This window comes from Schistocerca gregaria, chromosome 2, assembly GCF_023897955.1.
Source record: "Schistocerca gregaria isolate iqSchGreg1 chromosome 2, iqSchGreg1.2, whole genome shotgun sequence".
Lineage (NCBI taxonomy): Eukaryota > Metazoa > Arthropoda > Insecta > Orthoptera > Acrididae > Schistocerca > Schistocerca gregaria.
The window spans coordinates 832,053,752-832,078,006 of NC_064921.1; the positions used below are offsets into that span (position 1 = coordinate 832,053,752).

Below are 24,255 nucleotides of genomic sequence, written 5' to 3' on the forward strand. Positions count from 1 at the left end.
AGATACTTCTCACAGTATGGTATAGCGGAGTTATATTTCAAATATGAAACACGTTGCCGACCTATTTTTCACCTGCAGCATGCTGCAGTTTCGTGCATACAATCGTTTACATAACATTTAGCGATAATCTGTACTCACTTAACATGAGCGCACTTGAGCAAGAATATTGATTTGTTCAAGAACCAAGAGTACTTATATTTATTGTAAATTATCTGAATTTAACTGGAAGTATATAACATTTCTTTACTTAAATATTGTTATAATATATTTGCTTGGTTTGGAAAGTGGTCAAAATGAGTCAAATCATGTCTTAAGCATGTAAAACGACGAATGTTTGGTGGGGATAGCCTTCAGCGAATGGAAAAGCACAGTAGTGTAACACCACGGGAGTGAAGTGGAGGCTGGTACTTTTAGAGTGGAGTGTTCAGGAAGCGATTCTGACACTTTCACGTTTGTGCTGTGAGACGACAGACCTGCCTGTGGTAACGTGCGGCATTCGGGCGTGTAGATGACAGACTCTGGGCGGTGAGCAGCCACTGTGAGACTTTAACCACTGAGGACACTTCCTGTTAAATCCTCAATGTTCGTTCTGGAAGAAGGAGTTTTTGATGGAGTGGATGGTAGATTCTGGGCGGTGAACGGCCGTTACCATACTTCAATTTCTCAACGTAATTTGTATTTCGAGATGTCTTGAATGTGCTCCATAGTAGGATCCTAACTTTTGCCACTCGATTTATGGAACTAGGACTAGACAGGGTATGGGTTGTATTCTTTGTAACGCGTGTGATAATTCGTAAATCATCATGTTGAACTCTGAACTGAATATTTCATGTATTGTGATTACGAAATGAGCGTAGTTTTCGTGTATCTTTGAATACAATTTAGTGTGGGGATTTTGCTCCTATTCTCATGACGCTCTCAACGTAAATTTACTGCATTTGGTAAGATTATTTCCTGTCTGTATTTTAACTGAATATCGTAGGACCACTTCCCATTTATTTGAGATGTCGTTCCTTGAATAAACATTATTCAGCATAATTGTCAGCCGTCTACATCAATTACAAACTTCAGGATCACAGTTTATGTGCAGTGTATTAGCTGCGGGACATGAAAGCAGTGGTGTGCAGCTCGACCTACAATACGACTACAATAAGCTCTTCTTTCTTTAAAAACAGCTATGCATAGCCAGAGTACGTAAAATGTGAGCAATATCAAGTGATGGAGCAACTGGTTAGCTCTTATCGGATGCTGTTTGGAACAGCAGCTACTCAGCAGTAACCTTCATGTACAGTCGCAACCTGTAGATACGGTTCTGGACTTCCACGCAGCACAGACGTCCACCAGGATCGTCGTATTGTAAGGGCAGAGGTGGCAGATCGTACAGCTTCCTCAGCACAGGTAAGAGGGCTTGTGAACCCAGGCGTATCAACGCGAACTGTTGAGGATCGGTTGTTAGCAGTGGAGCTAGAGCACGCATACCTTTAGCCCGATTTCCACTCACACCATCGACGTGCACGGCTCCGCTGGTGACGTCAGAAGACCTCTTGGCAGATGGTCTTCAGCGATGAAAGCACCTTCTGACTACATGCAAGTGATTGTCGTTTGTGCGAAGAATGTAGACCTGTCGAGCAGTGTCTCATAGAGAGCATTCGTTCAAGACACGCCGTCCCCACCCCAGTGGCCTGGAGTGCGATAAGCTGCAAATGCCATTCACATTTGGTATTCCTGGAGGGGTCGCTAACCAGCGCTCAGTACGTGCTGAATATTGTTAGCCCTGATCTTTTGCCGGTCTTGCAACAGGAAGCTGGTGTGTTTTTCCAACAGGATAATGTTCGCCCACACACTGCCCGTGAAACTCGAAGTGCTCCGTAAGATGTGCAGCAGCTTCCTTGGATAGCACAATCTCTAGACTAGTCTCCAACCGAGCACGTATGAGATATGATGGGACGAGAAACGACTCGTGTGCCACGTCAACCTACAACTCTTACAGAACTACTTGAAAAGGTCGAGCAGGCGTAGCACAACGTATCCCAGGACAGTATTCGCCATCTGTACGATCGACTGGACGCCAGAGTCAGCTCCTGCATTGCCGCCTGTGGAGACTTTACCACGCATTAATGTGGGTGCTTCATCATGAGTCGATACCCGGTACCTCAGAACTGCTTGTGCTATTCATCTGTAAACGTAATCATTTCATGTGCTCCGTATGCACAGTTGGAACAACAAATCTTGAGTGTATTGAAAACCTCTCACAGGGTGTATAATGTGCTTAGTTATAACAGCCCGCGCGGGGTAGCCGTGCGGTCTGGGGCGCGTTGCTACGGCTCGTGCGGCTACCCCCGTCGGAGGTTCGAGCCCTCTCTCGGGCATGGGTGTGTGTGTTGTCGTTAGCGTAAATTAGATTGAATAGCAGTTTAGTCTCATACGAACCTACCACCACCATCACAAAGTTATAACTAACAATTAACAAATGAATATGAAATGAAATGAGCGTATGGCATTGTTGGCCGGGAGGCCCCATGCGGGGGAGTTCGGCTGCCGCATTGCAAGTTCTTTTTAGTCGACGCCACCTCGGCGACTTGCCGGTCAATGATGAAAATGATGATAGACACAACACCCAGTCCCCTGCCGGGAATCGAACCCAGGCCCTCTGCGTGGTAAGCGGAAACGCTACCGCTAATCTACAGATGCGGACAATTAAGAAATAATATTTGCAATTAAAGTCACTGTTAGATAATTTCATCTTAACCGCATAGCTTCAGCTTTGCTTGAATTCACACCCACATCCGTCATTGTCTTTATAATACTACACTCCTGGAAATGGAAAAAAGAACACATTGACACCGGTGTGTCAGACCCACCATACTTGCTCCGGACACTGAGAGAGGGCAGTACAAGCAAGGATCACATGCACGGCACAGCGGACACACCAGGAACCGCGATGTTGGCCGTCGAATGGCGCTAGCTGCGCAGCATTTGTGCACCGCCGCCGTCAGTGTCAGCCAGTTTGCCGTGGCATACGGAGCTCCATCGCAGTCTTTAACACTGGTAGGATGCCTCGACAGCGTGGACGTGAACCGTACGTGCAGTTGACGGACTTTGAGCGAGGGCGTATAGTGGGCATGCGGGAGGCCGGGTGGACGTACCGCCGAATTGCTCAACACGTGGAGCGTGAGTCTCCACAGTACATCGATGTTGTCGCCAGTGGTCGGCGGAAGGTGCACGTGCCCGTCGACCTGGGACCGGACCGCAGCGACGCACGGATGCACGCTAAGACCGTAGGATCCTACGCAGTGCCGTAGGGGACCGCACCGCCACTTCCCAGCAAATTAGGGACACTGTTGCTCCTGGGGTATCGGCGAGGACCATTCGCAACCGTCTCCATGAAGCTGGGCTACGGTCCCGCACACCGTTAGGCCGTCTTCCGCTCACGCCCCAACATCGTGCAGCCCGCCTCCAGTGGTGTCGCGACAGGCGTGAATGGAGGGACGAATGGAGACGTGTCGTCTTCAGCGATGAGAGTCGCTTCTGCCTTGGTGCCAATGATGGTCGTATGCGTGTTTGGCGCCGTGCAGGTGAGCGCCACAATCAGGACTGCATACGACCGAGGCACACAGGGCCAACACCCGGCATCATGGTGTGGGGAGCGATCTCCTACACTGGCCGTACACCTCTGGTGATCGTCGAGGGGACACTGAATAGTGCACGGTACATCCAAACCGTCATCGAACCCATCGTTCTACCATTCCTAGACCGGCAAGGGAACTTGCTGCTCCAACAGGACAATGCACGTCCGCATGTATCCCGTGCCACCCAACGTGCTCTAGAATGTGTAAGTCAACTACCCTGGCCAGAAAGATCTGCGGATCTGTCCCCCATTGAGCATGTTTGGGACTGCATGAAGCGTCGTCTCACGCGGTCTGCACGTCCAGCACGAACGCTGGTCCAACTGAGGTGCCAGGTGGAAATGGCATGGCAAGCCGTTCCACAGGACTACATCCAGCATCTCTACGATCGTCTCCATGGGAGAATAGCAGCCTGCATTGCTGCGAAAGGTGGATATACACTGTACTAGTGCCGACATTGTGCATGCTCTATTGCCTGTGTCTATGTGCCTGTGGTTCTGTCAGTGTGATCATGTGATGTATCTGACCCCTGGAATGTGTCAATAAAGTTTCCCCTTCCTGGGACAATGAATTCACGGTGTTCTTGTTTCAATTTCCAGGAGTGTAGTTTCAGTCTGCCCATCGACGCTCTGGGATATTTACTTAACCTTAAACCAAATACTATTTCAGAGAAGTACCATTTCTTATTATGCACTTGCGATTGTTAATGTTAAACAAATGAGCCACTAAACTACCGCTACGTTTCGTTCATAACTCATTACTTCACTTTTACTTACACCAGTTCATGAACATTTTTCTCTTAATCGCACTTCCACTTCGTAGCTTCTGATAACTTTTCTATCACGTTTCACTTGACATTCTATATATCTGCTATGGCGCCTAATTACCATATTCGACCCTGAGCTGCTAATTTTTAACTTATACTGGCTACTTGAAAACGCGCAGACGCTTAGCTCCAAAAAAAAAAAAAAAAACTCGCATTCGCGAGATGAACGAACGTACGTCTCCTCAAAGAACTTGGCGCTCTCACACACACTACTGGGTAAACAAGGATCCTGGAACGTTGTGACAGTGAATAAGTGTTGGACTCTGCATCGAATCGTTCAGCTACACACTGTGGGTGACCTTGGCGTGCGATTATCGAAATCTTTCGGACGACGTTTGGTACTAGGCCGCGCCGATCGCGCCGGTGCCCTGACGTTGTATTCATCTACATACTTGATACGTTCTTTTAGTATCCGACAGTGATTCGAATTCACTGCCCAGCCAGAGTATCGATTTGGAGGAAAAGTCGTACTCAGGCTTCTTAGGATGACTGTATCTCGTTCCCAGGGAGGAAATCGAACTCAGCTTTAGAAAAAGGCGCGAGACCAATAATCGTTCGCAGTTTACTGCCAGACATAGAGTGCACATAACAGTAAAATATAAACAGCACCTGAAGAAGACGGTTGGTTCGATCGTCGATATATTGCACTTAAAACGGAAACAACAGCTCAGCAGAACACCTGGAAGCACTCCATTAATGAATCTACCGGTACTAAGAAACTAAGGGAAGATAAGGCGTGCGAGAAGTGACCTACACTTCCGAGTCGCTAGTGTCGTTGCTAATATACACTGCTCAAAAGAATTGGGGGAACATGACTTTGGGCATATGCCATTCACCATTGCACAATGTTACCAAATTATCTCTTTATCTTTCACAAGTACACTACTAATCATTACAAAAACTTCGTAGCCATATTGAGATCCTCGTTCATTTACATAACAAGAACTGAAATGTTCAACAGGTGTCCAAAACAAAGTGTAAACAATAATTTATCCTGGCATTCTGGGTGATTTTCATTGGACTTTAAGAGCTTCAGAAACGCTTTTTCCCCCGGTGGGCATTTATCAGCGTCTGACACCTACGAAGTTTGCTCCTTATACGTCTATGGAGGTCACGCTGCGGTATTCGTTCTCAATCTTCAATGAGAGACCAAGAGAGTTCTTGGCGAGTCTATGGTGGAACAGGACGACCACGAACACGTCTGTCAGGCATGTCCCACATACAAACGAGGGGGCTTAAGTCGGGACTCACTGCCGGTCATTCCATTACTTTTATGTCCAGGCTTCGCAAAACATCCCTAGTGCCGCCCGCATTATAAGGAACCCAGAACCACCAACGTATGCAGCAGCTACCAGATCTGTTCGCTGGACTGCCTGACAGTAAGGCGACCATGGACAACGACAAGATCCGTACGGCCGTCAGCACTGTTGCCACCTGACACCATCACAGATTCGTGCCGAATCCGTCGACTTCGTGAACAGCATTTGGCATGTGCCGCTCACTCGGCTACTTCCACACAAACACCGTCATCACCATGCATCAGAGGAAATTTGGACTCGTCTATGGGTAACGAACTTCACCAATGATGGAGTTGACAGTTGGTATGGGAACAGAAAAGTAAAGGCGAGTTGCGACAAGTTGTCATGTGGAGCGTGATTTCGGACAGGACTTGTAAGGCCTTTTCTTGTAATCTGTCCCTTACAGTCTGACAGCAAACAACCGTTCCAGTGCCCGTTCTAGATCGTCTTTCAATGTTATGGCGAAGCAATACGATGCAGGGATGGCAGTATGGAGTTGTAATGCTCCGGTGACCTTGTCCAACTCGCCTTGTGTAAGATACTGACTCCCGGTAATATGTCCGCAACCTATGGATGAGAGATGGGGACACATTGGTATCTGCAGCAGCACGATGGTAAGTCCATCCTTATTGGCTCAAACAGAAAACCCCTGCAACTTGCGCTGCATTAAGACGTCGCATTGCGAGTGCTTTGTTGAATACAAAGTCCAGAAATGACAACTGCCCTCTGAGTATCTCAACAGAAAACACTGGGACAAAACTACTCAGTTCCTTCGGGGGTGTGGGGGACACCTGATACCGTAACCGTAATGCAAAGCACAGCTGGCGAAAGACTTTTGTTGTTGAATACATTAAAATGCGAAGATTTCGAGCTATGCAATAAGACCACAGGTACCGTATGCACAAAAATACGAGTACATTGAACATACTGGGCGTTAGTGTATATTGAGGTGACAAAGGTCACGGATGGCACTATGTAGATATACGGACGACGGTAGTGTCGCTTACGCAAAGTAGGGCAGTGCATTGGCGGAGCTGTGATTTGTACTGATACGATTCATGTGAAAAGGTTTACGACATGTTTATGGCCACAGAACGGGAGCTAACAGACTTTGAATGCGGAATGGCAGTTGGAGCTTGAGGCAAGGGGCATTCCATTTCGGAAATGTTAGGAAATACAATATTCCGAGATCTGCAGTGTCAAGAGTGTGCCGAGAACAACAAATTCAGGTATTACCTCTTACCACCAACAACGCAGTGGTTGATGGACTCCACGTAACGACCACGAGTTAATTTTTCACTCGATGTCGCAACTGGAGCAGCTGCCAGTGGGTGGTTTACACTCCCAATTGTCCGCTGTGAGAACGCATCGCTAGCAGGATTAGAATCATTTGCCGACCGAGATGTCATCGCCTGCAAGACCTGGCATTGTGGAATCGACCCGAAGACCCAAAGTAGACCTAGTTTTGTTTATAGTAATATGCCTTTTACTCTGTATACCCGCTCATGTAGCCGTGTTTGCGTAGAGTTGTCAGTGCTAATAGACGAGCAACACCGTGTGAAATAATAACAGAAATCAATGTGGGACGTCTCACAAACGTATAACGTAGGACAATGTGGCAAAATTTGTCGTTAATGGGCTATGGTAGCAGAAATCGACGCGGGTGACTTTTCTAACAGCACGATATCGTCTGCAGCTCCTCTCCAGGGGTCCTGACCACATCGGTTCGACCCTAGACGATTGGAAAACCGTGATTTGGTGGGATAAGTTCCGATTTCAGCTCGTAAGAGATGATGGCAGGGTTCGAAGGTAGCGCAGGTCTGACGAAGCTATCGACCCAAGTTGTCAACAACGCATTCTGCATACTAGCGGTGGCTCCATAATGGTGTGGAAACAGTTTTTACATGGAATGTACTGTGTCCTCAGGTCCAGCTGAACCGATCAATGACTGGAAATGGTTACGACCGGCAACTTGGAGACCATTTGGAGCGATTCATGGACTTCATGTTCCCAAAGGACGATGGAATTCTTATGGATGCAAGGCGCCATGCTACTGGACTTGGTTTGAAGATATTCTGGGCAATTCGAGCGAATGATTTGACCAACCAGACAGTCCGACTCGAATCCCATCGAACATTTATGGGACATAATCGAGAGGTCGGTTCGTGCGAACGTTTTGCAACTTTTGTGATTATGGACGGCTATAGAGGCAGCATGGCATTTCTGCAGGGGACTTTTAATGACTTGTTGAAACCATGCCACGTCGTGTTGGTGCACTGCGCCAGGCAAAAGCAGGTCCGACACGATATTAGGAGGTATCCCACGACTTCTGTCACCTCAGTGTACGCGTCCTCTAATTCATTTGAGGAGTGTAGCTACGTTAAGTAGCTAACTACAGTACGGGTGGCGCTTGTTTACTGTAAATGTGCAGTTAACGCGCAGACGCACCTGGTCGACGGTGAGGTTTGCAGGCAGCGAGCAGGAGAGCAAGTAGGGCTGGGAAGCGGGATCGCCGTCACCCCACTGTGCGGGCCAGAGCGCCGTGGGCTGCGCCTCCAGCAGCACGGAGGCCGAGTCCCCGGTCAGCCGCAGCCGGCAGAAGAGGCGCTGCCGCGGGCGGCCGCCCACCGCCAGCAGCCGCACGTACTGGAAGTCGCGCAGCCGGCGGTCGCCGTGCGCGGAGAGCAGCCACGCCCCGCCGCCCGGCACCCTGGCCCACTGGCGAGCCACCGGCCACACAGCCGTCCCCACGTCAGGCGGCAGCCAACCTGGACCACCACATCTTTCATCTACAGCCATTCTTTCTGATCGTGTATTAATTGCTGTTGTAATGAAATTTACTGCTCCAAGGAAAGATGAAACACATGCTAAGTACAGAGAAAATAGCTAAATCTACTGTTTAGGGTTTAGCGACGAGTAGATGATCGTGTCGCCAACGGCCTTGCCGTAGTAGTAACACCGGTTCCCTCAGATCACCGAAGTTAAGCGCTGTCGGGCTGGGCTACCACTTGGGTGGGTAACCATCCGGGCTGTCGAGCGATGTTGGCAAGCGGGATGCACTCAGCCATTGTGAGGCAAACTGAGCAACTACTTGATTGAGAAGTAGCGACTTCGATTTCGTAGAGTGACATACGGCTGGGAGAGTGGTGTGCTGACCACATGCCTCTCTACATTGGCATCCAGTGACGCCTGTGGGCTGAGGATGATATGGCGGCCGGTCTGTACCCTTGGCCTTTTCTGGCAGAGTTTAGTCAGCCAACGGCCTTGGGTAGTAGTAATACCGGTTCCTGTCAGCTCACCGAAGTTAAGCGATACTGGATGGGTGACCATCTGGCCTGCCGAGCGACGTTGGAAAGCGGGGTGCACTCAGCCCTTGTAAGGCAAACTGAGGAGCTACTTGACTGAGAAATGCGGTGTGCTGATCATATGTCACTCCGTACCCGCATCCAGTGACGCCTGTGGGCTGAGGATGACGCGGCGGCCGGTCGGTGCCGTTGGGCCTTCCAAGGCCTGTTCTGACGGAGTTTAGTTTAGAGTTTACTTTAGACGATGATGTCATTAGCGGAACAGAGCGCGCGAGGATTGCTGAAGGATGGGCCTTGTCTTTTCAAATGAACGTTCCTGACATTGTAGCGATAGGCTATGTTAACTGGGAGCACAAGTTCGTAGCGTTTTTGTTTTTTTATGTTGGTATTCTGGTTGCAATGGGTTTATCTGTCGCCAAACACTCTTTATCTCTAGTTCACTTTCGCTATTCGAGTTTACATAGTATAAAAAGGATAGTTGCTACTCACCATACAGCGGAGATGCAGAGTCGCAGATAGGCACAACAGAGCGATCAAGTGAGCTTTCAGGCAGCAAGGCCTTTGCCGAAAATAGACAACACATACACATGCAAACGGAACGCTCCAGTTGTCAGAGACTGTGGTCGTGTGTGTGTGTGTGTGTGTGTGTGTGTGTGTGTGTGTGGTTAGTAGCAACTACCCTTTTCACTCCATTCTAAATTTTCCAGTGTTTGAGTTTACATACTGTCATTCTCTTATTTGGGGATAGTGAGTAGAACTGTGAGCAATAGAAAATGGAGTGCGAAGTGGAGAAATCGGAACATTCGACAAGGTCTTCTGAGTTGAATAGAGGGGTAACAGCAGCGGAGGCGGAGGCGGAGGTGGCATAGCGCCATTGGACAAAGCACGGCAACAAAATGATTTTCTCGTTTTAAGCAGGATCGTTTTGATGTCAGTGACTATCCATTTTCTGGAAGAACTTCAGGGTTTGATGAAGATCGTTTAAACGCATTAATCCACAATGATCCAAGTCAGCTTACACGAGAACTGGCAAATGTGATGAACTGTGATCATTCCCTCATCGAGGGACAATTCACACAAATCAGAAGGTGGCCATGTGTGCATCTCTGCTTTCTCATCATCAGTTGGTTCGTGAACAACACCGACAATTCCTATCCTGTAGCGTTACTGCTGATGAGAAACAATGTCTTTATGCTAACATAAGGAAAAGAAAGGAATGGTTGAGCCCAAGCAAAGCAGCAGCTCCCCGTAAGATCTGCGCACATTGACAACAGATAATATTATGCATCCGGTGGAACAGCGACGTTGTTTTGTACTATGAATTGCTTCACCGATTTGTTGTCTACAAATGAGGCGTCTTACAGACACAGTCCCAAAAGAACGTCCAGGAAGACTGCATGAAGTGATGCAACTCTACGATAACGCCCGCTCACAATGTGCTAGTCTGACAAAAAACATTGTACAGGAGTTGGGTTGGAAAGTATTCTGCATCCATCTTATTTACGTGTTCTAGCGCCCTGAGACCTTTTTCGGTCTCTATCGAGCAACCTGCTAGGAAACTTGTAACGCTACGGGTATACTTAGTCCTTGAGTATCTATATCTGTACCTTACACTTAGTGACTAAGGCAACGGCACTGCCACCCTGTGAACACCCACTGATCGGTAAGCTCGGTTTGGCACCAACCGTTACGGGTGGAGCGGAAAGCAATGGGGAGTCGCAACGTGGTTGGACGATACATGGCCGGGTTGCGTGACAGGTGCGATAAGCCCATTAAACGTTGTAGTGTTCGGGGATGGGATTGAGAACTCATCAGTATTAAGCGAGTCATTAGCAAAGATAGGTAGAAGCATTGGGTACCTCATGAAAGAAATAACAAGCTGAAGTGAGAGGGAACGACAGTACGTGTGTATAGAAACGTTAAGAACGTGTACCATGCATTGTACTAGAGACAGTAAATCTTTTCAGTTCTATACAGTCGGTGTTCCTTTCGAATCCTTTTCATATCTGTTAGAAATAACTGAGTGAGAAGATTTTTTAATGACAAATGTGTTGCCTTTGATAGGGCATGTACCGACAGGCACATGGTCCCATTTTCAGTCTTCAGCTGCATGTTCCTAGGGAGTAGGACGCCCAAGCTAAGCTGTGTCCCATAAATATTGGTCCGAACCGCCGTGGTTACTCAAAACAGCTGCTTTTAGAGATAAAATTGGCAGTGGTAGATACGAAAAAGCGAGGAGGCGTCTTACAAGTCGCTTTCAGGACCAGATTGCCCTCCGAACACGTAATCAAAAAGTTACGCCAGCATTGGTAGATTGTTGTAAATAGTGAAAGAAAGTACAATATTGATTATGAAAGTCTCTGTTATGTGTAACTGCTGTGTTTATGAAACTTATGAAAAAACACTACGAACTTATGCACCTACCCGATACCTTTTTTACAGCGTCCGATCGTTCACTAAATTAAAACCACAGTGAAAAAGCGATGTAGTTTTGTGTAGATGTGTGTGCCCGTCAATTGCCTCTGCGTCGCGCCACACTTTTCAGCTCTGAGCGCACAGTGACTACGTAGATATGCCTAAAACAATACTGTCTCTAGACAAGTGTGAAGTGGATGCTGGAGGAGTTATCCAGATTTCGTGCAGCCCACGTAACAGTGTTGCATGTCCATCTTCATGGTAATTCTCAGAATCACACTGCAGATGCAACAAAGACGCTCCTGCAGCTTTTTCGACGGGAAGTGTTTGATCACCCACCATTCATCCCGGACATGTACGACTCCGGTTTTCACCTCTTCGCTCACATGAACCGCTCGCTGCGAGGACAGCATTTTGGCACAGACAACGAGCTGAAGGCCAGGGCAGGAAATTGTCAGAAAGCAGCCTTCTGTGACAACGATATTGGAAAGTTGGTACCACGCTACGGAAATTATGTAAGTTGGAGCAGAGACTACCTAGAGAAGTAGCGAGAAGGTGTAGATAAATGTTGCTAAAAAGAAAATATTTTCACTATGGTTTACATTCCGCGTCAGATCTGAGCCTGGAGGAAAAAAATTATCCTCGTAAAAGGGAACTTCGACGCTGCTGTATTCCACGGGGTACAGAGGCCCGACGCGGTACAGTAGTGCTATTTGTGTTGCCTGCATAGCAGGCGTTAAGCGGCGAGCCAACGTACAGTATGGCTAGAGCAGTAGTTCTGGCCTGACCCACAATGCACGAGAGCTTTGCCTCCTTACTTTGCGTCTCTTGTCACGCGGCAGAAATTAAGTCTTGCTAGGTAACATTACTCCTGTCGGGTGTTTTATGTGGGCTGCACGTCCCGGCAACCAGATTCAACTAGAGCCAAGCTGCAGGTCTACTTCCAGAGCTTACAACCCGTCTTCGACGGCAGCCGCTCTTCCGCCCGTTCATCTCTTCGCTATTAGACTTATATTTTTGCAAGTGTCTACCAACTGAAGGAGCACTTCAGTTCTTGGTGATACTTGGTAGTTGTTGTACCTGTCGTTCGACCTCTTCCAGGAGAGTTAGCCCTGTTTTGACCGTGATATACCACAGATCCTCAAACAAACAACAGCGCCTACTGATTAGAAGAGTCCGTAAGTACACTCCTCTACAAGAAGGGTAGTAGACGTGATCCTCAAAACTACCTTGACATCCATTTGTTGCAGAAACGTAGAACATGTTCTGGGATGAGGTATGTCGAACACATTGACCTCCATGCCGCCAACCATCGATTCCGAAAACATCGATCATCTCAAACCTAACACCCGATTGTTTCATATGACTTCCTGAAAGCCGTGGATCAACACAGTCACGCAGAAGCAGATTTCTTGACTTTTGAAAACCATTTTACTCAGTGGCACGCTTATTATCGAAATCATGATCGTAGCATCAAACGCGATTCGTGGCTGGAGTAACGATTTCTTGGTAGGGGGAACGGAGGCTGTTGTCTCGGATGGAGAGCCATCGACAGATATAAACGTACCCAATAAAACAATACCAATCGCCGTTATTTAGGTTTTATTTTTAGGCTACCTGTTTCGACGAAACACTACGTCATCTTCAGGCATGCTTCAAACGAGTAACCTTCGTGTTACAAAATACAGCAGCACTTTTAACTGGTCTCTTGATGATTATTAAGGGCATGCGGGCTCCTTGGACAACTGTCAGCAACTCTAGTTATCCAAGGAACACGCATGACCGTAATAACTGTTACGAGACCAGTTAAAACTGCTGCTGTATTTTGTAACATGAAAGTTACTCGTTTGAAGCAGGCCTGAAAATGAGGTAGTGTTTCGTCGAAACTGGTAGCCTAAACATAAAACATAAATAACGGCGATTTTTATCGTTTTATTGGATATTGACCAGCCGTAGTCCCAAACGGCAGACAGAAGATGGAGTTACATTCATTGGATATAAATGTAGGTTCAGGTGTGTCACAGAGAAGGGTGTTGGGAGCCAAGTTGTTCACGCTGTACATTAAAGAATTTGTGGGATGTGTCAGTGATAATTCATTTCCCAGACGTTGCTCATTAGCGACTGTAATATTACGTAATAATGTAAGCTCAGTTAAAGAGTGAGTTATATTGAAAATACGCATTGGAAATTTTCCAGTTGATTGGAAAAATCCATATAGAAATAGCACCTATAGTTTGATTTCTTTTAGTTTTGAAGATTGCGAAGCAGTATTCAAAGTCGAACAAATTTGCCATATTTGCTATTGCTCGAGAGCGCGTAAGAGAAAATAGCCTTACGAACAGCGGTAAGCTGGTGTGTGCGGTAGCTGTATCACGTGGCGGTTCCAGCGTGACTTCTCGAATCTTCTAGATGGTTGACACATACAGCCTACCCCAACCCCATCTTAGTGATAGGTGCCTTACACCAAAACAAGGAAAGAAAATATAGTAAATATGGGCTCAAAAATTCATACCTTAAACGCTGTGAGCTTCGATACTGTGAAACAGATCTCTTCTACGGCAAGGACGTTGCCTTCCGTATTTTGGGAGAAGATCGTATGGGACAAACAAAGAAAAAATGTCCAGTAAACATGGGGCCTAAAATGCATATCTTAGGAGCTATGAAAACTTGTTCACCTTCGCTAGTGTCTAACACAATCTTCTTCTGAACAAGTACTCGTAGCTCTTAAGGTAAGATATTAGAGCCAATGTTTACTAGAGTATTTTTTTGTTTTGATCCATACTGGGTCCTCCCAAATATGGAAAGGGGAGTCCTTGCATCAGAAGATATTTGTTTCATTGTACTGAACATGAACAAGGGCACACAGTTCTTAAGGTATACATTTTAGAGCTCATGTTTACTAGATTTTTTTTTGATAAAGTAACCTGTCCCTAAAGATTGACGATTTTCTTTTTGGGACGCACTGTAGATACAGTTCTGGTGAAAAGAAAAGAGGCAATCTGAGTGAAGGGATACCCGTTTGGTCTGCGGGAATGGACTAGTGTATATCCCTGAAGAAAGGAAGACGCAAAATAGTTCGTCAATAATTGTACTATTTCCAAGATAAATGTACATAGTAAAATTCCCGTAACGGTTGAAGAGCGTGGGAATAAGTATTAGCTACATTCTGCACTGATAAAAGTATTTTGATATCGTTACCTAATAAAACAGACCGGAAAGCGAGGCCCACGAGAAAGACAGGCCGCGGCGCGTTCATCATGAAGGACGCTCGTTCGCTTAACTCAGAAGACAAAATGGGTTTCTAAGCTTGTTAACTCGCAACTGAGAGTGTACGTACTAACTAGAATTGCATGAATTGCATCTTTTACTGAAATCTAGTATTATGAAGCCTCACTTAAGCTGAATTCTCGACATAAATGGTATAACGGCTTGTTTATGGCATTTAGTCTCTTCTGCGTAACAGTTCCCATTTCATACAAGATGTGGTGCATTATGCAACTGATAATCATTTTTTGACATGATTTTAGTTTTATTGTAGCGCACAACAACAATAACAAATTATTAATAGGCCAATACACTTTCTACCATTGTAGGACTAATAACTGTGAGATTTCATAATAATGGATTCTAAAGATGCAGTTCTCGTTTGTACATACGCACCCAGTTACGAGTTAAGAGGTCTAGGAACGCAGTTCTTCTGTTGAGTTGAGCGAGCGAGCGAACTCGGTCAGCTTTCGTGAGAACGCGACGCGGCCTCTCTTTCTCGTGGGCATCGCTGGGCAGAGTTATTCACAGGGTTAGACGTCCATTGCTTGGAGAGGGTCGTGGCCGAGCACAAGCCATGTCGCCGATGGTGGTCGAATGTCAGAGGCGTAACAAGGTTAAATAGTGCTTAAATTGGTATTGTCAACTGAAATAGGTAAAATCACCTAGGATGTGAATTTTGGATGGTGAACAAATGCTTGATTTTTACGATGACAATACTTCCAGGCTTAGTCGTAATTAGACAATGGTGAACAAAGCTTTAGCTGCTCCACTTTGTCATCGCTCTCGACTGTACCGGTAAGTAGAGCTACGCTAGCTATACTGCTGCGCGATATTCTCAGTGCTGTTTAGATAATCATTGATGGCCGCTGCGATTGAGTGTGTAAATGCGACATAAGTGGAGAATTGTTTGTTGTACGGTCCTAAGCAGTATCTAAACCCCCCGTCATCTAATCAGTAAGGCACTGCGTGGCTTCGTTAAATGTTTGTGGTTAGTGGTCGCTTCCCATGGGTTTCGCGACTTCGTAGAGAGTACGTTGGAAAGGCGATTACTCTGAATGATGTCTCGCGTGAAGGCTCCTTCAACTCTAGTGTTATGGAGATAACAATTTGATCGAAACGGTAGCCCTGCTCACCATTACAGCGCGGAATAGTGATGCAATGGAGTGGCGAAATCTTTGTTAGTCGTCGTATAACCACGTCCGGGCCTCGAAGTATTGTCATCAGAAAAAACAAACATTTGTTCACTATTCAAAATTCACAACCTCCGCGATTTCATCTATTTCTCTTGACAATACCAATTAAGGTACTGTGTAACCTTATGTAAAAAAATCTAATTAGAGGTTACAGGGTCTCAACAAGGTAGTCTCTCTTTACCAGACGAGTTTGGTACTTACTTACTGGCCAACCAAACTCCTCCCTGGTTCCTTATTTAAGTCGAAGCATGCGGATGTGACCCAAGCGGAAGCGAAATGTCGGAGGAGAACGTGTAGGGAAAGATACACTTGTCAGTTTTGCAGGTTACAGGTCGCTAAGCTCCAACAAAGCAGACGGTTATTGTGCGTAATTATAGCTGTGGTGAGCACAACTGCGGAGAGCCCTCCCAAATAGAGTCTTTGCACGACAGTCACCCCAAATGAAACGCAGAACATTTTTTTTTTTTAATTCGAATTTTTGTTCTACATCAATGCTACTCACGGATATCACAGAAACAACCTGTTACCACAAGTCCAGGGCACAACACTTCGTCAACATGGCTGCTACACTTGATGTTGACCTGAAGCAACGTTCTGTTGTGGAGTTCTGTCTCATGAGAACGAGACAGTGACAAATGTACAGAAGAGATTGAGGAGGTATATGGGGTTTTATAAGACACCTGATCTAGAGCACTGTTTATAAAGGCACGGCTCAGCGTGTTCGGTCAGAGGCTGACTGCAACCTGTAATTACAAAATTGAGTGAAATATTCGTCGATGACTTTGAAGGGATGTCATATGACGTCCGTCCAGACCAAATGACAAGAAAAAACACTGACAAAAGAAAGTAAATGTGTAGAGTCTTTGACTGATAATCAAAACGTCCTCGGTCCCGGGTTCGAATCGAGCCACTGCTTACATCTTGAATAAAAATCATCAGCGATAACGACCGAAAACTTCCGGCATAAGAAGTCACCATCATTCTGTCAACGACCGTGTCAAAGAGGGCTGAGGGGCGAACAGAGGTTCAGGGCATTCTCTTGTCCTTGGGGTAGGAAGCTGCCTCTAAAAGGCCGTAGCAATGATCAACTCCATGAGGATGCAGGCGGCAATGGAAACATCTGCATTAAAGAAACATAATGTGTATCCGTGCGGCATGCGGAATGTACTTGAAAAGTGTCATGTGATCTCTCCATTGGCTAAAGATGCCGGAATAGTCCCTCATTCGGATCTCCAGGAGGGGACAGCCAAGGGGGAGACGACAAAAAGATTGATTATCCAGCGAAAGGATAACGTTCTAAGAGTTGGGGAGTAAAATGTCACAAATTTGAACATAGTAGGGAAGCTAGAAAATCTGAAAACGGAAATACCAAGGCTCAGTCTAGACATAATGGGGGTCAGTGAAGTGAAACTGAAAGAAGACAAGGATTACCTGTTAAATGCGTACAGGGTAATATCAACAGCAGCAGTATAAAGGGAGAATGATTCGTTATGGGGCAGAGAGGGAGTTACTGTGAATAGTTTAGAGATAGGGTTGCTCTCGTCAGATTCGACGGCAAACAAACACCGACAACAAAATTCAGGTATGCATGACGACGTCGCAAGCAGAAGATTAAGAGATAAAGAAAGTATGAGGATGATAAACGGGTAATTCCCTACGTAAAGAGAGATGAAAACCTACGCTGAAGTCCCGAAGAAACTGGTATAGGCACGCTGATTCAAAAACAGGCAGAATACGGCGCTGCGATCGGCAACGCCTGTAGAAGTGTCTGGCGAAGTTTTTAGATCAGTTACTGCTGCCACAATGACAGGTTATCAAGATTTAAGTGAGTTTCAACGTGGTGTTATAGTCTGCTCCGAGGTAGCGATGAGGTGGGGGTTTTCCAATACGACCATTTCACGAATGAACCGAGAATATCAGGAATCCGATAAAACATCATATCTCCAACATCGCTGCGGCCGGAAAAATCCCTGTAAGAAAGGGACCAACGACGACTGAAGAGAATCGTTCAGCGTGACAGAAGAGCAACCCTACAGATTTCAGTGCTGGGCCATCAACAAGTGTCAGCGTGCGAACCATTCAACGAAACGTCATATGTATGGGCTTTCGGAGCCGAGTGCATGACACAAGGCTTTTCGCCTCGCCTGGTCCGTCAACACCGACATTGGATCACCTGCATCCATTCAGGTCCATTGTACATTCCGACGAAGGTGAAAAATTCCAGCAGGACAATGCGACACCCACACTTCCAGAATTGCTACGAAGTAGCTCCAGGAACACTTTTATGAGGTTAAACACTTCCGATTTCCCCAGGCATGAACAATATTGGGCATATCTGGGACTCCTTGCAACACGCTATTCAGAAAAGAACTCCACCCTGCACTCTTATTGATCTATGGATAGCCCAGGTGGATTCTTGGTGTCAGTTCCCTACAGCACTACTTCAGACGCTAGTCGAGTCCATGTCACGTCGTGTTGCTGCACTTCTGCGTGTTCGTGGGGGTTCTACTCGTTATTAGGCGGGTGTACCAGTTTCTTTGGCTCTTCAGTGTAATAGGCAGGCGAGAATGGAACGTGGTTGTAGGGTGGGCAGTATCAGAAAAGATTACGGAAGAATATGGGCTTGACACCGAAGGGATGAGGCAAGGGAAACACAAATTGTGCTCTGTAACAAATTTTAGATGGTAATAGCGAATACTCACAAGAGGAGGAGGTAGACTTGTAAAGGACCCGGAGACACGGGAAATTACCAGCTCCATTACATCATGATCAGAAGGAGATTTTCAAACTAGATAATGCATACTTAAGAGTAAATATAGGCGCTGATCACTATTTAGTAATGATGAGAGTAGACTGAAGAAATACTTCAATTGATCGACGGAAAAAAGAAGCACAGAAGCGCTGAGGGAAAGACAGGAATACAGCAACATACCATCCTTAGGAATGAAGTAAAAACAGGGAAGCGAAAGATAATGGCCTCAGGAAAAATGAGAAGAAATTGAAAATGAAATGATCGTTGCAAGGATTGAGTCATCATACAGAGAAGTCAAAATAGCCTTCGGTAATATTTACGGAAAAGGTGCTAACATTAATAATGGAATAGAAATTTGACTTTAAACACTGAGGAGAGAGCGTATAGGTAATGAGGTTACTCTGAAGACCTCTATGTGGAAGAGGAATTGTCTAATGACGTGCCTGAAGAAGTAATTGGAGTCGATATGGAAGAGTTAGGGGATCCATTATTAAAATCAGTATTCAAAAGAGCTCTGGAAGACTTGAGATCAAATAAAGCGAAAGGGATAGATAATATTCCATTGGAATTCCTGAAATCATTGGAGGACGTGGCAACCAAACAACTATTCAAGTTGTGTAGAGTATATGTGACCAGGGATGTACCATCAGACTTTCAGAAAAAACATTATCCACAAAATTCCGAAGATCGCAAGAGCCGACAATTGGGAAAACTATCGCAAAATCAGCTTAACACATCAGGCATCCAAGAAGCTGATTAACATACAATTTTTTTTTAAAAAAAATGAGGATCTGATAGATCTCTTCGGGTGTAGGAAAGGTAAAGGCAACAGAGAGGCAGTTCTGATGTTGCGATTGATGGTAGAAGGAAGACTGAAGAAAAAGCGTTCGACACCATATAATGGTGCGAGATGTTAGAAATTCTGAAAAAAATAAGAGTAAGCTATAGGAAACAAGTATACAAGAGCCAAAAAGAAAAATAACATTGGATGGCCAGGAACGAGATTAAAAAGGATGGAAGACAGGATGCGATGAGTCTATACATAGAAGAAGTAATGACGAAAATATGGTGGGATGAAAACTCAGGATGAAAGGATATCGATAAGATATCGTCGCTACCCCCTGTGAAAGTGAAGCAGAATTACAGGATCTGTTGAATAGAATCAACAATCTAATCAGTACTGAATATGGACTGAGAGTAAACCAGAAAAAGAACAAAGTAATCAAAGCAGCAGAGATGAGAGTATCGAGAAACTTAACGGCAAAATTAGTGATCGGAATTTAACTACCTTATAAGCTAAATAGCCTACGACGGACGAAGCAAGAAAGATATAAAAAGCAGAAGAGCATTGGCAAAGAGGTCGATCTAAAAGAATTTAATAGTATTAAACATGTACCTTGGTTTGAGGAAGAAGTTTCTAAGAATGTGCGATTGGAAGACACCATTGCATGGTTATGAATCACCGAGAGTTGGAAAACCCGATCAGAAAGAATCGAAGCGTTTGAAATGTGGTGATATAGCAGAAAGTAGAAGATCATGTGGACTGACATGATAAGGAATGAGAAGGTTCCTCGTAGAATCGGTGAAGAAAGTAACATTGGAAAACACTGGCAAGGAGAAACGAACACGTTGAAAACGTTGTCAAGAAGAAGGGACAGTATAGTAGGACATGTGCTAAGGCATCAGGGTATAATTTTCATGGTACTAGAGGGAGCAGTAGAGACTGAAAACTGTAGGGGAAGACAGATATTTGAATACATCCAGCAAATAATTGAGGACGTTGGTTGGAAGTGCTACTCAGAGATGAACAAGTTGTGGAGGAGAGCAGTTCGTAGCGGGCCGCATCAGGCAAGTCAGAAGACTGATGACTCAACATAAATAAATAAATAAAAATAGGGAAGTCGCTGTTGATCGCAGTACAGTTAGTCGTCGGACAAGCAGACTGTGTGGTGAAAGTGGGCGCGCCGATACTAAGGATATCCCTCACAGCGGCTGATGGAACCCTGACAGTGTGAATCTTATTCACATTTAGGCTAAAACAGTGACCGAACTGTCAGTCCGACTGGTAAGAGGAGAAGCGGATGCGTGTATAATATTGAGACAATCAAAGGTGAAAAAGGTTTTAGCTCGGTGTTTTCCGAGACCAGTAAACTCGGTGGACAACTTTGAAGCAGCCATCCCACAGTCCTGATGTGGAACTGTGTGATTACCACCTCTCTGTTACACTGAACTGATCCCATCGCGAAACGAGATATGGAGATGATATAGTTTGAAGGCTAGCAAGCATTGGCGCAAACTGCGATACTATCTCCCCTACTTCTCTATTACAAATAGTGATCTTCCTTCTTTGAACATTTTCAGTGTCCTCTGTCAATCATATCTGCTAAGTAAAAAAGGTTCTACAGCCAAAACCTCATAAATGCAAATTCGTTTTCGACAACCGGTTTCGACAGGATTTTCTGTCATCTTTTGGTCTTCAAAGATATTTGTTACTATACCTGTTAATTGTGAGTTGGAACCTCATGCTAAGCAGTCACATTCTTGGATATAATGTAGCACATTGGTGCAGAGGATTGTCAGAAATGGACGTCTGCGGCACACATCGCCCGTCGCTCTCATTATTGATTATTCTATTTTGATTATTTTGAGGTAGCTTCAATCTAGATGAACCGAAAACCACCGTGTGCACATGGCCATGTTCGTACATGTAGTGCTCAGAGATGATTGCTAAATATTAAAAAAACACAATATATAGTAAAATGCACAACATCATGTCTGTTTACGTTAACTTGACATGTTCACTGACAAACCACCTTAGACTGCGTATAGGGTACAACGGGATGGTATATTGCCAGTATATTGTGTTTTTTTTAAAGACTAAACAATCATCTTTCAATACAACATGTACGGACATCGCCATATTCACAAGGTGCTTTTTGATTGTAAATATTCTATTTCTGACAAACCTTTGCATAATGTGCTGAATTTTAACCCCTAATATGACAGCTTGGCACGAGGTTCCAACTCTCATGAACACGTATTGTAACAAATATTTTTGAAGTCCAGAAGATGATAGCAAAGTCTGTCGAAAACGGTTGTCCATTTGTCCATAATAAATATGTATTTTTGCGATCTTGGCTACAGAACTCTTTTTTTTTTTTTTTAAGATGTGAAACAGATCTGCGATTCTCATTTCTCAACATGGGGAATTTCAGTCACATCTTTTAAGGATCCCATACCGCGTAGCAGTACTGCAGAACAGGACGGACAAGCATACTGCAGGCAGCTTCTTCATTAGATCTACTGCCAATAAAACGCAGTCTTCGGTTCGCCTTCCTCACAACATTTTCATTGTAGTGCTCCTATCTTAAATTGTTCGTAATTAATCCCTTAATACACTCCTGGAAACGGAAAAAAGAACACATTGACACCGGTGTGTCAGACCCACCATACTTGCTCCGGACACTGCGAGAGGGCTGTACAAGCAATGATCACACGCACGGCACAGCGGACACACCAGGAACCGCGGTGTTGGCCGTCGAATGGCGCTAGCTGCACAGCATTTGTGCACCGCCGCCGTCAGTGTCAGCCAGTTTGCCGTGGCATACGGAGCTCCATCGCAGTCTTTAACACTGGTAGCATGCCGCGACAGCGTGGACGTGAACCGTATGTGCAGTTGACGGACTTTGAGCGAGGGCGTATAGTGGGCATGCGGGAGGCCGGGTGGACGTACCGCCGAATTGCTCAACACGTCGGGCGTGAGGTCTCCGCAGTACATCGATGTTGTCGCCAGTGGTCGGCGGAAGGTGCACGTGCCCGTCGACCTGGGACCGGACCGCAGCGACGCACGGATGCACGCCAAGACCGTAGGATCCTACGCAGTGCCGTAGGGAACCGCACCGCAACTTCCCAGAAAATTAGGGACACTGTTGCTCCTGGGGTATCGGCGAGGACCATTCGCAACCGTCTCCATGAAGCTGGGCTACGGTCCCGCACACCGTTAGGCCGTCTTCCGCTCACGCCCCAACATCGTGCAGCCCGCCTCCAGTGGTGTCGCGACAGGCATGAATGGAGAGACGAATGGAGACGTGTCGTCTTCAGCGATGAGAATCGCTTCTGCCTTGGTGCCAATGATGGTCGTATGCGTGTTTGACGCCGTGCAGGTGAGCGCCACAATCATGACTGCATACGACCGAGGCACACAGGGCCAACACCCGGCATCATGGTGTGGGGAGCGATCTCCTACACTGGCCGTACACCTCTGGTGATCGTCGAGGGGACACTGAATAGTGCACGGTACATCCAAACCGTCATCGAACCCATCGTTCTACCATTCCTAGACCGGCAAGGGAACTTGCTGTTCCAACAGGACAATGCACGTCCGCATGTATCCCGTGCCACCCAACGTGCTCTAGAAGGTGTAAGTCAACTACCCTGGCCAGCAAGATCTCCGGATCTGTCCCCCATTGAGCATGTTTGGGACTGGATGAAGCGTCGTCTCACGCGGTCTGCACGTCCAGCACGAACGCTGGTCCAACTGAGGCGCCAGGTGGAAATGGCATGGCAAGCCGTTCCACAGGACTACATCCAGCATCTCTACGATCGTCTCCATGGGAGAATAGCAGCCTGCATTGCTGCGAAAGTTGGAAATACACTGTACTAGTGCCGACATTGTGCATGCTCTGTGGCCTGTGTCTATGTGCCTGTGGTTCTGTCAGTGTGATCATGTGATGTATCTGACCCCAGGAATGTGCCAATAAAGTTTCCCCTTCCTGGGACAAAGAATTCACGGTGTTCTTATTTCAATTTCCAGGAGTGTTTTTATACGAATCCTTCAAATTTATGCGACTTTTCTTGTAACCTAAATTTAATGTAATTTTTTTAAACTGATTATGAGGACCTCAAAGTCTCTTATTTAAGGTCAATCGTCACTTTTCATACCATGCAGGTATCTTGTCTAAGTAATTTTACGATTCTTTTTAATCTTCTGATTACTCCCCTACTACATTATTATCTTCAAACAATCTAAGAAGGTTGCTCGGATTTCCTCCTAAATGGTTTATACAGATTACATCTACATCTTCGTGATTACTCTGGTTTTCACAATAAAGTGCCTGGCATAGGGTTCAATGAACCACCTTCAAGCTGTCTCTCTAACGTTCCACTCTCGAACAGGTCGCGAGAAAAACCAGCACTTAAATTTTTCTGTGCGAGTTCTGATTTATTTTATCGTGATTATCATTTATTCCTATGTAGGTGGGTGCCAACAGAATGTTTTCTCAATCGGAGGAGAAAATTGGTGATTGAAATTTCGTAAGAAGTTCCCGTTGCAACGAAAAACGCCTTTGTTTTTATGATTGCCACTCCAATTCATGTATCATGTCTGTGGCACTATCTCCCCTTCTTCGCGATAGTACAAAACAGAAGAGGCCCTATAAGAGGTTCTTGGGAAACCCTAGATATCACTTCCGTTTTCCCAAATGACTTCTCATCTGTTACTACAAACTGTACCTTTGCTGATGGAATATCATGAATCCCGTCGCAAGCGTTTTGATCAGAAGACGCTTGTGAGA

At 45.8% G+C, this 24,255-nt stretch overlaps 1 protein-coding gene across 3 annotated transcripts in view; it reads right to left on the bottom strand.

Annotated features, from left to right (window-relative positions):
- Nucleotides 1-24,255, bottom strand: part of LOC126335186 (uncharacterized) — an 88,498-nt gene that overhangs the window by 43,785 nt on the left and 20,458 nt on the right. For all 3 annotated transcript variants that reach the window (XM_049998181.1, XM_049998183.1, XM_049998180.1), the window contains exon 2: nucleotides 8,199-8,518. In XM_049998181.1, the coding sequence (XP_049854138.1) occupies nucleotides 8,199-8,518 (320 nt within the window). The remainder of the gene's footprint in view (nucleotides 1-8,198; nucleotides 8,519-24,255) is intronic.